The sequence below is a fragment of the Lissotriton vulgaris genome, chromosome 4_1 (assembly GCF_964263255.1).
Source record: "Lissotriton vulgaris chromosome 4_1, aLisVul1.2, whole genome shotgun sequence".
NCBI lineage: Eukaryota > Metazoa > Chordata > Amphibia > Caudata > Salamandridae > Lissotriton > Lissotriton vulgaris.
This window is the reverse complement of record NC_141691.1, coordinates 1,357,875,590-1,357,890,065: the sequence shown is the minus strand read 5'-3', so window position 1 is coordinate 1,357,890,065 and position 14,476 is coordinate 1,357,875,590. Positions and strand designations below refer to the sequence as shown.

The 14,476-nt window shown below is 42.2% G+C and overlaps 1 protein-coding gene across 2 annotated transcripts in view; it reads left to right on the top strand.

The window, feature by feature from the left end:
• Positions 1 to 11,455, top strand: part of LOC147723983 (myosin regulatory light chain 2, smooth muscle minor isoform) — a 45,111-nt gene extending 33,656 nt beyond the window's left edge. For both annotated transcript variants that reach the window (XM_086965591.1, XM_086965592.1), the window contains exons 3-4: positions 9,454 to 9,615; positions 10,952 to 11,455. In XM_086965591.1, the coding sequence (XP_086821717.1) occupies positions 9,454 to 9,615; positions 10,952 to 11,124 (335 nt within the window). In that variant the 3' untranslated portion in view covers positions 11,125 to 11,455. The remainder of the gene's footprint in view (positions 1 to 9,453; positions 9,616 to 10,951) is intronic.
• The last annotated feature ends 3,021 nt before the right edge of the window (positions 11,456 to 14,476 follow it).

Sequence of the window (14,476 nt, the reverse complement as noted above, 5' to 3'; positions counted from 1 at the left end):
TCAGGGGTGAACCCATTAGGTGAGGCTAGAGGTTAAAAGGTAAATAAAGCGGTAGGCGCTGCTGTATTAAACAAGCTTACTAGGGTAAGTATTAGCCTCTTAAAGTAATTGCAAAAACTGCCCTCGTCCCGCCTTTGCCGGTCTCACTCACCTCAACATGCCTGTATCCCTGCTGTGTGACCTACCCGTTACCGCCGAGCTCGAGTAGATGAAAGAGCTCGGCGGGCGGGTGTATTTAAACAAACAAACAAACGCGGCGACCGGCGTGTACTAGCGTGTCATCGCCAGGGGGCATGGTCACATGATCACTGCCGGAAAGGTGGCGGCCATTTTGAAATGGTCAAAGTATTATCGTGCCTCTTTGCATAGTTATGATGTATTGGCTCAACATCTGAATTGACAGGGAATGGAGCGCTAGTGGAGCGCCAATTCTTGGAGAGGTTTATTTAAACAAACCAACAAACGCGGCGACCGGCGTGTATTAGCGCGTAATCGCCAGGGGGCATGGTCACATGATCGCTCCCGGAAAGGTGGCGGCCATTTTGTAATGGTCAAGATATTATCGTGCCTCTATGCGTAGTTATGATGTGTTAGCTCATCATCTGGATTAACAAGAATTGGAGCGCTAGTGGAGCGCCAATTTTTGGAGAGATATGGACAAACCCACATTGCTGAGCTGCTGGGCCCGTTTTGTATACTGCGTGTATTTTTAGAGGGGCTAATCGGTCGTGGCGGCCATAATGTAATGGGCAGTTAGCATTCCTTGGACAATGAACGTCTAGTACAATAAATTGCACAGGACTTGTCTAAAGTACAATTAACACATAGGTGGACCCTAGTATGCCGGTGGATGGGACCATATGTCATCATTTGGCGTGAAGCCCATCAGAGATGATGTCAACGAGGGAGAGTTAGTTTACAAGTTCAGGTACACTTTTAACAGGTGTAGAACCAAGGGAATCCCCCGGTATGTATGTGGTAGCAGATTCTTTAGAGTGAATGCCAGGGAATTTCTTCATTCAGGCCATGTTTATCAGTGGACAATCGGTGTACCCATCTCTGTTCCTTTCGAAACAGGGCGTTTTTGGGGCAGTTCGGGCTGGACTCTAGTACCACCCATTTCATAGAATCTTCATTATGGTTAGAGTCCACAAAATGTTTGCACATTTTTGTATGGGTTTTCTTGCAGCGAAAATTGCTGCGATGTTCGGTGATTCGGACTTTGATGGCACGGGTAGTCATCCCGACGTATTGTAAGCCACAAGGACAAGTTATCATGTATATGCAGTTGGATGTGTTGCAGTTGGTGTGATGTCTGAGCTCCCAATTAAAAGTCTCAGACAGTTGGACGGTTTTGAATGTCTGGGTATACTTGCAGACCCCACACATGCCACGAGGGTAAGGGCCATCACAGGAGGTAAATGCCACAAGGTTTGTTGGGTTTCTTTTCTGACCACCTTGGGCCTAGTGCTGATTAGAATGTCCTTCAAGTTCTGGGATCTTTTGAATGCGAATCTTGGTTCATCTAGTACCATGTCGCCTGTGTTTAGTATACCCCAGTGGTGTTTGATCGTGTTCCTGATTTTGTTGGAGAGTGGGGTAAAAGTGGTCACGCAGGTGATTGGTTGATTCTCGGCTGGTACCCTTTCCTGCCGTTCCAGTAGGGCTTCTCGGTTGTTATTCCTGTCCCGTTTTCTAGCTTTGAAGACTTCACTTTTAGGGTAACCTCTATCCAGCAGGTTCCTCGACAAGACTGCGGACTCCTTCTTGTAATCGGTTATAGCACTACAATTGCGTCTTATCCGTAAGAATTGGCCAAAGGGCAGGTTGTTACGTAAGGCCCTTGGATGGTGGCTCTTGTAGTGTAGAAGGCTATTACGGTCAGTGGGTTTTCTGTACATTGTTGTGCTGATGGACCCTGCTTCCAGTTTTATTGTTAGGTCAAGGAAGGAGATTTCGTTTGGTGAGGTGGCCATGGTGAAGTGTAGAGTACCATATTTTTATATACTGCCTAAGATCCATAAAACCACTAGACCTATTCCAGGGAGACCTATCGCCAGGGAGACCTATCGTTTCAGGGATAGACTCAGTTTTGGAGCCACTGTCACAATTTTGTGACCATTTCTTACAACCCCTTGTGAAAGCCATACCCTCTTACATCCAAGATACCACGGATGTACTTCGGATACTTGACACCATCCAGGACATAGGGGAAGTAGATCTCTTAATGACCCTTGACGTAGAAGCCCTCTACACGAACATACCCCAGAGGGCTACTCTGGAGGTCATCGAGGAAAGACTGAGCTCAGGAACCTGGAACTCAAGCACTCCACAGACCTTTGTCATGGAATGCGCAACACTAGCCCTTACCGAAAATTATTTCGAGTATAGAGGAAAGTATTATCACCAGACACAGGGGACCTCAATGGGCAGTACTTTTGCCCCTTCGGTAGCCTGCCTGTACATGGCGGACTTCGAGGGTACACATATACACCATGAGTCGAATCCTTTCCGGGACAACATCAAACTGTGGAAACGCTTCATTGATGACATCTTAATTTTATGGAAAGGCCCCACAACCACTCAAGAAGCATTCCTTGTTTGGGTGAATCAACTGAACCCTTATCTACACTTCACCATGGCCACCTCACCAAACGAAATCTCCTTCCTTGACCTAACAATAAAACTGGAAGCAGGGTCCATCAGCACAACAATGTACAGAAAACCCACTGACCGTAATAGCCTTCTACACTACAAGAGCCACCATCCAAGGGCCTTACGTAACAACCTGCCCTTTGGCCAATTCTTACGGATAAGACGCAATTGTAGTGCTATAACCGATTACAAGAAGGAGTCCGCAGTCTTGTCGAGGAACCTACTGGATAGAGGTTACCCTAAAAGTGAAGTCTTCAAAGCTAGAAAACGGGCCAGGAATAACAACCGAGAAGCCCTATTGGAACGGCAGGAAAGGGTACCGGCCGAGAATCAACCAATCACCTGCGTGACCACTTTTACCCCACTCTCCAACAAAATCAGGAACATGATCAAACACCACTGGGGTATACTAAACACAGGCGACATGGTACTAGATGAACCAAGATTCGCATTCAAAAGATCCCAGAACTTGAAGGACATTCTAATCAGCACTAGGCCCAAGGTGGTCAGAAAAGAAACCCAACAAACCTTGTGGCATTTACCTCCTGTGATGGGCCATTACCCTCGTGGCATGTGTGGGGTCTGCAAGTATACCCAGACATTCAAAACCGTCCAACTGTCTGAGACTTTTAATTGGGAGCTCAGACATCACACCAACTGCAACACATCCAACTGCATATACATGATAACTTGTCCTTGTGGCTTACAATACGTCGGGATGACTACCCGTGCCATCAAAGTCCGAATCACCGAACATCGCAGCAATTTTCGCTGCAAGAAAACCCATACAAAAATGTGCAAACATTTTGTGGACTCTAACCATAATGAAGATTCTATGAAATGGGTGGTACTAGAGTCCAGCCCGAACTGCCCCAAAAACGCCCTGTTTCGAAAGGAACAGAGATGGGTACACCGATTGTCCACTGATAAACATGGCCTGAATGAAGAAATTCCCTGGCATTCACTAAAGAATCTGCTACCACATACATACCGGGGGATTCCCTTGGTTCTACACCTGTTAAAAGTGTACCTGAACTTGTAAACTAACTCTCCCTCGTTGACATCATCTCTGATGGGCTTCACGCCAAATGATGACATATGGTCCCATCCACCGGCATACTAGGGTCCACCTATGTGTTAATTGTACTTTAGACAAGTCCTGTGCAATTTATTGTACTAGACGTTCATTGTCCAAGGAATGCTAACTGCCCATTACATTATGGCCGCCACGACCGATTAGCCCCTCTAAAAATACACGCAGTATACAAAACGGGCCCAGCAGCTCAGCAATGTGGGTTTGTCCATATCTCTCCAAAAATTGGCGCTCCACTAGCGCTCCAATTCTTGTTAATCCAGATGATGAGCTAACACATCATAACTACGCATAGAGGCACGATAATATCTTGACCATTACAAAATGGCCGCCACCTTTCCGGGAGCGATCATGTGACCATGCCCCCTGGCGATTACGCGCTAATACACGCCGGTCGCCGCGTTTGTTGGTTTGTTTAAATAAACCTCTCCAAGAATTGGCGCTCCACTAGCGCTCCATTCCCTGTCAATTCAGATGTTGAGCCAATACATCATAACTATGCAAAGAGGCACGATAATACTTTGACCATTTCAAAATGGCCGCCACCTTTCCGGCAGTGATCATGTGACCATGCCCCCTGGCGATGACACGCTAGTACACGCCGGTCGCCGCGTTTGTTTGTTTGTTTAAATACACCCGCCCGCCGAGCTCTTTCATCTACTCGAGCTCGGCGGTAACGGGTAGGTCACACAGCAGGGATACAGGCATGTTGAGGTGAGTGAGACCGGCAAAGGCGGGACGAGGGCAGTTTTTGCAATTACTTTAAGAGGCTAATACTTACCCTAGTAAGCTTGTTTAATACAGCAGCGCCTACCGCTTTATTTACCTTTTAACCTCTAGCCTCACCTAATGGGTTCACCCCTGATGTCCAATCCCGCCGACCCTCATGTGGCATTTAGTCCCTGACCTATAGGTGAGTAGGGATTACATACTATGTGGACAGAGCATTCTGTTAAACAAAAGTGTGTGCTTGTGATTTTTTGTCTGGTTCTTGCCATAGACATGCCATATAATACTTACCTTTTCTAAGGGTGCCTAGACTACTCGCACTGTACATGATTTAAGTCTAAATGGGTATTACACCCCTCCTAAACTGCTGCTCTTTTAATCACTGTTTTTAAAATATCACCCTTCTACACCACTACCGCCCCATTTCACACAGTTTTTGAGTGTGCCCCGCACATGCACGCTGCACGCTCAATGTTTCCAGGCATGCATTAATTGTGCTCAATAGTTCACAATACCGCCAGCATGCCACGTGTTCTACACCTCCTGGCATTGACATAACATTCTTTTTGACTATTGCAAAATGTATTAATGATTTTTGTACCTTTTCTCTATGTTTAGGCATAGGAGACCCCACAGAGGTAACATACAACATATACATGACACGAGCATGTTCCCCTTTCTCACTTTTTGTAAGGTCCTGAAGAATCGCGGGTAACTTGACCCAATGCGTGAAACATGTCGACCACTTTTCTCTAGTCTTCTCTAGTGTCACTCAACCTTATCTGTTGACACCTAGCAAGCTAGCCACACGTTTTAATTGCAGCCAGGGGACCCCCAGAATAAAGTGAATTCCGGTACCCCTAGCTACATTTTAGCAACCACATCATCATCACATACCACCCTGCCCACACACCCCCACTTCACCATAAGGCTGTTGGATAAAAGATCTCCGCCAAAGAGCCCCTCTTGAGGTGAGCCCGTCGGGGATTGCACCGCCTCCCCGACGAGGAGCAAACGCCGATGATGAAGCATGACATCCTTCGGGGTGTGTGAGGCAAATACATCCAACACAATGGATGCCCCAAGGTGCCATTCAAACACCTTTGGTCATGCCAGCTAAATTTTCCCCTTTTCTACATAGGAACAGTACAGCAACCTCCCTCTTGCATCATTTGTACTAGATACGGACACAAGCTGTTACTGGACCTTCCACCACTCTGAGTGGTAATTAGTGTCCGTTGATCAAGTGATCAACCTTTCTCCCTCCTTTTGATAAACATTCATGAAAGTAACCAGATTCAGGGCCTAGTAGAAGTGAATAGGGAAAACGCATTCTCCCGAAATGAAGAAAAATCTTTGGAAAGAAATTTCACACTTTTCTCTTATGAAGTATTGCCATATGTGCACACATCACATGATCCGAGCAGTACTTGATGACATTCCAACAACAAGAATGCCGTGATTTAAGATTGGAGCATCTGTGATGATCGGTGGGGGAGTTGGAGCACTCTGATTGTTGGATCTAATTTTAAGCACGTTTTGAGAGCATCAGCATTTGGAATGTGGACAAAGTCTGGATAACAGAAGGAAAGAATGCTACCTAGAGCAGAGAGGCTTTCTTTTGTTTTCCTCATAGATGACTAAGCCGTCTTTAATTTAGGCAGCAGTTTTTTTTTCTTTCTTTCTACTCACTCTGAAAATATTGAGCTTTCTTGTTTAGGAGCACGCAGTCCATGACCTTGTGGCTGGTAAAGAATGTCCAGTGTTTTCAAAGTTTGTTTTGTAGCTTGTATTTGGTCATCGAGGACCATAACCTCATGAACAGTGCAGTCTGCTTATTATTGTTAAGGTGCGTTTGCGTTGACTAGGAATAGCGTTTTTGGGGTGGTGGGGGGAGTAGGAAAATGGCCTGGTCATTTATTTACTCAACAATGTATATGTTTATTTGTTTTCTTTACAAGTGCTAAGCTTTTCTTGAGGTCTTTGTGGCTATGACAACTCATTTGGGATATAATGAGGATGAAGTGTCACTAAAGGTTTGGGGTGAATGAGTCCAAGTGTAAGAATGGGAACCATGTTTTGGTGAGGGAGAAGATTTAAATTGTAAGTGCAAAATCGTTTCCATTGTGCGTGCTTCTGTGTCAAAATGTAGAAGTATATATATTTAATAGGCAGTATGGTCGTTATGAGTATGAGGAGGCCAGGTGTTGTGGGCAGACTGACCGTCAAAAGATGTTGTCTTGGCGTTACTGACTTTTTCAATTTGTCCGTTATGAGAAACTATTGCCTAATAGGAATGTCAAGTTGGAGGTGTTGGGGCCGTACACTGCATAGTGCTGTTCTTATTTAAATTTCAGTGGTTGGTAGATGTAATTGTATGGGCACTATAGAGTATCTTTAAAGCTAAATGTATATAATCTTCTAGAATACTGAATGGTTCGTGCATAAAGAATATAGCAGGAAGAGAATTTGGTAGTGTGATGTATATGTAACGAACTTGTAAAAAAAGAGGTCCGGTTTTAAATGGCACCAGATTTAATAAAGTAATGTGTTTGACAGTTTTTTTAGTTTCTTAAAGAGAATACAGTTACTAAACGTTCACCATAGGAAGTTCATACGTAGTGAATAAAAAATCTGAGCGTTAGGCAGTTTAATTGATTTCCTTAATTTGAAAGGCCAGGTTAAATTTGAGTCGTGTGCCAGCCCATAGGACTGTTTAGATCCGTAGGTAAAAAAAAATATTTGTAATATTGTTTCCAGTTGCTCCGAGTTAATCTTGCTTTATTTCGATTTTGCAGTTGATATACCAAGTGCTCTTATGCATAATGTCGTCCCCAGACTTCATCAGGTCGGCCTTTTCTTTCGAAGAACAGTGTTTTAAAATGTGATTTTGCCCTTTGAAGTAGGTGGCTTCACAAACGCCAGAATCCCACCCTTTCTTGAAATCATAGGCTCATCACTTAGATTGGTCAGAAATGCATACCTCCACTAGTTTTGCATGGTTCTAGAGTCTTTCACTCTTTTTTTCGTGGTGAGTCCTGGTTGATTGTGGTAATGAGTCATTGGTGTTTGAAAGCAATGAAATTAGGTTGGTGGTTTAGCACAGTTTTGGAGGGTGTTTGCAGAAGCCGTAACCACACAGCCTCTGATAAAATTTGGTACATTTTAGCTGGTAGTCATAAATGCCAATGAGGACATTTACATTTACTTCTGACCTGTGGCACTTTGAGTGGGCAGTGTTGGCAGTGCAGATTCATGTCCATGCTACATGTACCTGTGGATTCGAATTCTTGCATGCAGCCTTCCTATGATTTGAAGAAGGAATTGTTTTAACATGTTTGTTTTAGATGGGCAATATTTCTGAGAGAAGATGCGAATAGTGTATAAGGGGAAAGATTCAAGTAGTTGGGTAAAACTGGCTAATGCATTTATTTAATGTAATCTAGAATATCAATGATTTGTCATTAAAAACATTCTATAAAGTGGATAAATTGTAGGACCATTTATGTTCAGTACACCTTAGCTGGTGATATAATATTAGTCAATAGTGCATTGCATTGGATCTCAAAGTAAAATGACTCCTGCGCAGTTGCGTAGGAGTAAAGAGCGCAGTTTGAGACCCTGGGAGGGAGCAGTTCAAAGTCAATTCAGTGTCTCGGATATCTATTTAGTGTAGGACTCTGATGTATTAGCGTAAACATGGAATGGAGTTCATTAAGAAACATTAATAAAATGGTCGACAATAGTTTCAAAGGGAAAGACCATTAAGCACCCATTTTATCAGTTCCGAGTTGTTCAGCCACTGCCTAGTACCCAATCAAATAAGAGATGCACTACATCAGTTCCGCCTTGCCTGCATCTTTCACACATCCTTGATTCTCCGATTTCTCCAGTGATAGTTTAGACAGAACCATTGTCACACTTTCAGTCAGACATCTACACATGCCCAAAAGGATCTCATTTGTGATCCAGTGAGCTAGATCCCAAGTCATTCATTTAAAAAAAAATATATATATATTCCTCTTTTAGGAGAAGTTAGCAAGAAGGCATTACTAAATTTTGATAGTTGTAATTTCCTTGTGGTAAGAGCATGGTAAAACAGCTGTATTCATGGAGAGCAATATATTTTGTTTGAATTTTGACCAGGCACTTCTTGTTGGATAAGCCGTAAGGGGGGTATTTAAGGGGAATTCATAGTATGTGAATCTTTTTGGTCCCTGAAACACTGGTCAGCAAACCCTAGCTCAACAGTCAGTGTGTATTATACAATGGGTGATATATTGAATGGATACTAGGCTCATTAACAAAAGTGTCTGACCCAGAAAAGGCCAGCTCCATAGACTTGTAATTAAGTTCAAGGAATAGAAGTTATTTTTCTTTGCCACCATCTGATATCCAAGCCTGGCACAGCTGGTGACTGTGGTCATGTACTCCATTAAAAAATAGGACAGCAACTCTTGTTCAAGAGGCAATGCATAAAGATACCTCAGATGCCAGCTTGTGAATGTAATTCTTGAGGCCTAAAACAATGACTTGCGGTCCTATTCATGCAATAATGCTCAAGCTAGAACATTGTGAATACAATAAGGGATCTGTGTTTTTGCACTCGATGGCACATCCTGCAGTTCAGGTGTTTTTGTAGCAGCTCTCCTCTCTGTTGCAAGCCTTTTGATTTTAGATTTGTTTTCATCTTTTGACACCACAACTTTAATGTTTCATCACAAAGAAGTATTATTCGTGATAATTTTAGTTTACTCCCCCCATTCAGTGGCCAATGTTAATGTTCTATCAAAGGTAGTTTAGAATTTGTGCATATAAATCTGTCTACTTTAGAAGGCAGATTAACATTTTTAGAACACAAAACTTTAAACCTTTAGAATTAATAATTGCTCTTAAACTTAGTTTTAAGGTTTCATATCTCTTCTTCAGATGTTGAGTGTGTAATGACAGTTTACATTTTTATTTTTCTTCTTTAGGTAAAAATCCAACTGAAGAATACTTGGATGCCATGATGAATGAAGCTCCTGGCCCCATTAACTTCACCATGTTCCTCACTATGTTTGGAGAGAAGCTAAATGGCACTGACCCAGAAGATGTTATCCGAAATGCTTTTGCATGCTTCGATGAGGAAGCATCAGGTAAATGCGCAACATTCGCTGCAATCCGCTTTAATGTTGCTAAAGTTGGGATCTATAATCATTTGTTATTTGCATCTGGGTATAGCGCATGACTCTTCCCCTAAAGGCACATCGCGGTCGTTGAGTGACAGGCGCTGGGTAGAGGTGGTGTGAAAAAGTAAACTTTGAGAGTTCCTCTGACCAGTAAAGCTGAGCTTTATCAAACAGTGGAATCTCAGTCTTACCCCCATTCATTTGGAACAGTTTAGGGACATCCATGCGGTGGTCTTATGCATGTGTGAAATCTCAGTTTGACATCTTCCAATCATGTATCTAATGGGGGTGTTAAAGAATTTTAGTTCTATTGTATGACTTTTTGCATTTTTCTACATTTCCCTTCAACTCTTTTCTCACCCTGTGATGTCTGCCTGCTGTGAGCTTAGCAAATAAACTGTTGAAATATTTTGTCAATCTACATTGGGATACCTTTTTATATTTTTTACCGAATGTTGAATGGCAGTCAACATTGTTGCTGCAGAGACTTTACATTTTAAAAAAAATATTTTAAAAAATATATTTTTTAAACGTATCACACATTTCTGTCTGCTCAGGCCCATTATAGCCTGCACTTAACTTTTCCCCTTTGATCTTGCATGTTTTTCCTTTTAGTTAATTTGGCAAATACAATTCTAGCCATATCTAATAGTCCTTGGAAACTCAAACTTTCTTTGCAAGCAAATCCAATGGTCTTCAAAACTGGGGGTTTTGTTGTGGCAGAATAGTTTCAATCTGCACCATCACTAAAAACAGGACTGCAGTGATGGGTTGCTAATCATGCAATCCCTTGCTAAATCTTTGATTAGCTACATGAAATGTGCCTTTCCTGAAGACTTTTATTTGTGGACACTGGCTAGAGTTGCTAGATGTATTTGTCTCAACTGGCTCTGCTAAAGAGGAAGGTAAGAAAATGTAGTAACATTTAATTTTAATGAGGTAGAAATCGTATCTGATGCAATAGTAATATCTAAAAATGCCAGAGGAAGAGGTTTCAGTATGTATCGGTATGATTTAGAGGGAGAAACCAATCTAAAGGATAGGTTTTGGCTGTATGCATGAGAAGGAACCGCTACTCCCTAAAACCTAGTACATTTCTGTGAAATAGTATAGTTTGTCGTATCTGTTCAAATGAGATCATGGCACAGCTCTGTTACAATTTCATTTTGAAGAGTGACTAAAGATAAAGTCCCATTTGCACTTTTTATGTAAAAGATAATGCCGTTACAACCACTATTAATTTGTTTGCCCACTTAAATCCCTGCCCTGTTTAATGCATAATGAATCTTTATCTCCGCCCTAGGTTTCATTCAGGAAGATTATCTGAGGGAGCTACTGACTACCATGGGAGACCGGTTTACGGATGAGGAAGTGGACGAATTGTTCAGGGAGGCACCCATTGACAAAAAAGGCAACTTCAGTTACATTGAATTCACACGCATACTAAAACATGGAGCCAAGGACAAAGATGATTAAAGAAAAATCCCAAACCTGCAATTCTATCCATGTTGCCCATGCGCACATTTCTGAGTTTCCTTCCCTCCTAGAACTTGTTGCATGTGTTTAGCTCTTCAGCTTTTGCCTTTGTATTTATGGATTTAATCCAAGCCATCCCGGTGCATTTGCAACTATGTAATCAACTGGAAATAGAAGGATGGCTCTGTTAACTGAGGGGGAAGGGAATTGTGGAGTAAAGACCAATTATACTTGGAAATCCATAACAAAAATCTCAGTGTTTCTGGTTAAGCTGGATTTTTACATTTTTGTAATAAAGAGGTTTTGAAATAAATTACTATATACAAGCTTAGTTTTGATGCCTTCATATTTATGTAGTATGTACTGGAGTCTACTGTTAACAAGCATTTACGTCCCTTAACTTGGTGTGTACCTTTACGTGTGCTATTTGCTCATCTTGGGAAGCAATTTGGCAATTAATCTGAAGGTATTTGGTATTAGTTTAGCAAAATTGTGTGTTTGGAAAAAAAAAATCGATTGCATTATGTTAACTGTATGCCACCTTCTTAACGGTTCGGAGCATTGAGACAATTGAGTTTCCTGCTAGTTAGCAATCTGTTGTTGAAAGGTCACATTCTTTGCATCTATCCTCTGCAAACATCCGCTTGGAATTTAGTCTGAGAGGGATGACTCTGGGAAGTCGGTTTGCCCCCCCAAAAAAATCTTCTCCTTCTCTGCATACCGCCGCTAAATGCCAAAGCAAGTAAAGAGTGAATTCCCTGTTCGTGAAAGCTAGAAAATCCGACTTGGTGTACCAGCATTATTTTCCCAGTTATGCCTGCTTCTAACAAGTCCCCATCTATATCACACCTGTATCTGCATAATTCTAGGCAACGAAAAGCACTCCAATGTGCCCAAACAAACATGAGCTACCGGTCACTTGGCAACACCACCCCTCATTTCCCATTTCTGACATCTTTCAGATCCACAGCTTTCCTGCTTACCCCAGATAACCTCTTCTTAAATGCCTCATTCTCTGTTGCCTTGTAGAGAAGACGCACAAATACATGTAATCGAAAATTTAAGATTAATTCCAGGAAACTCCAACAGGGACGTACACAGCCATATGGTCTACGAACCAGCATATCTCATCCCCACATTCTGTGACCGCCTGTGAATATATGCATGTGTGTATATAGATATATATCCATAAGATGAGTGCCAGGACTCTGGATTCCTTGGTAAACTCCAGTGAGCCCTGGCACTCATTTTATGTACTACTATGATCAGAATGCCTAGCCCCCATTGGGGCGGGACTTTTCAATAAATAACACAGATTTGAAAATGGCTGCATTTGCATTCATGTTGCCACTGTTAAAGAGCGGAAAGACTGCTCGAAACGCGTTTGGCTGATTGAGCATGATGGTATCCTGTCATCGCTGCTGCTGCCGGCAGTGGTGTGCTGTAACCTCTTCGGGAGAGACCTCTTCCCTGGTGCACCCCTTTAGGCTTTGATATATAGATAGATAGATATATATTAGAATATTCCCACATTCTGCACGAGCCCCTCATTGTATTGGAGACGCACTGTTCGCTATAAGAACACTATCCCGCTACTACACATTACCTTTCCTAAAAATAAACAAACAATCATAACTTGCAAAACTAAACCATTCCCCCTTATATTAAAATAAAGCAAATGTATTCACATATGTAGTTTTCTAAATTATTTGGTTTACTAATAACTCTTCCAAACATACTGGTTCTGTTTCCATGCTCTAAATTCTCTTCACCAACTGCTGATTGACCCATTTCACTTCCTTCACTCCTTTCCTGCACATCTACTTCACCCGTCTCTCGTGCACTCTTCATTTCTAATCCACTCCTGTCTTCATTCTGTGACACCTCCAACCACCATTATCTGTTCCACCTGTATCCATCCATATCCATACCACTGTTACTCTCTTTCCTCCTTTCTTGTTTGGCAAGGCGACTTATTTGGCAAATACTCCCATTCATCCACTTCCACTGTATTTTTCATGACTCTTAACACTTGTTTGGGATTGCTAAATTTGCTCTCTCCTTTAGCTACCTCCCTAATCAACTCACCTTTGTCCAAACAAACCTCCCTAATACACTGTTTGGCATCAAAAGAAGTTTTGTTCTTGTCTTGCGACGTGTCCATATCTCTTCTCACATCCTCTGTATTCCACTCCAATTTCTTGTTCCTTTCTCATCCACCGAGGATTCACTTTGGAATGTGGTAAGCGGCCTCAAATCAATCCAAAGAGTCTCACCGACTGTCACATGTGGTGTCATTCTGTACGACCATTCCATTCTCCAGTTCATACTACCAGTTTTTCTTTCCTTTGCTTGCCAATTTTACTATACCTTTCACAACTATTCACCCTTTCCACAATAACATTTCCTCTGGGATGAAATAACGCTGTAAACTTCTGTGCTATACCTGCAAATTGTACAAATTTCATCTCCAACTTGAATTGTACTCTCTTCCCCGTCAAAATCACAGCTAGGAACCTTTCTCAAAAAGGCGTCTTCCGAAATGTTATCACAGTAGCAGTGTCCACCCTATACACTACTAGTAACTACATCCATCTGGAGAGCATATCCACCAGCATTACAATGTAACTGCATGTGCCATCAGACGACGTAACCAGGCCCCATAATATCCAGTGCCATTTCCTCCAAAGGCAACCTTGGACACCCCAAAGATGACATGGGGGATTTAGGGATTTTCTGAGATTTACTGTCATACTCACAATTAACACATTACCTTACAAACCTTCAATTTTCTAAATTCACCTTGTGCCTCCAATGCAACATCTTTGTTGCTTTTGGTGCGCCTAATGCCTGAATTTCCCTCATGATTAATTGAAATCATGTTCTCATGAATAACACAATGTGGGATATTTTTCTCTCCTCTGCAAATAAATTCACCATCAACACTTCACTCGTAGCGCACTTCCCAAAAACTCTCAATTAATCAACACTCCTACCCCACTCTCCGCGAGTCACTCCTAGCATTCACAATCTTGTTTTTCACCACCCATAACACATCCTTACTGTATGTATGCATCCATCCTCTCTCCATGTTGTGAACTGCTGCCACACTCCTCAGTAAAAATTCCTGCCACACAATACGCATTCCATGGATCTTGATGAAATTCTTTGTGGCAATGGCATTCTACTTAAGAAATCAGCCGTAACATTTTTGCTACCTGGAACTTATTGCACTTCATATACAAAATCCTGCAATATTATTGATCGTGCAAATCTTGCTGATGCCCTTGAAAACCCTTCCATGGTTCCATGGCATTGCCTTCCCCAAATGAACTTCGAAAAATGCTCCATC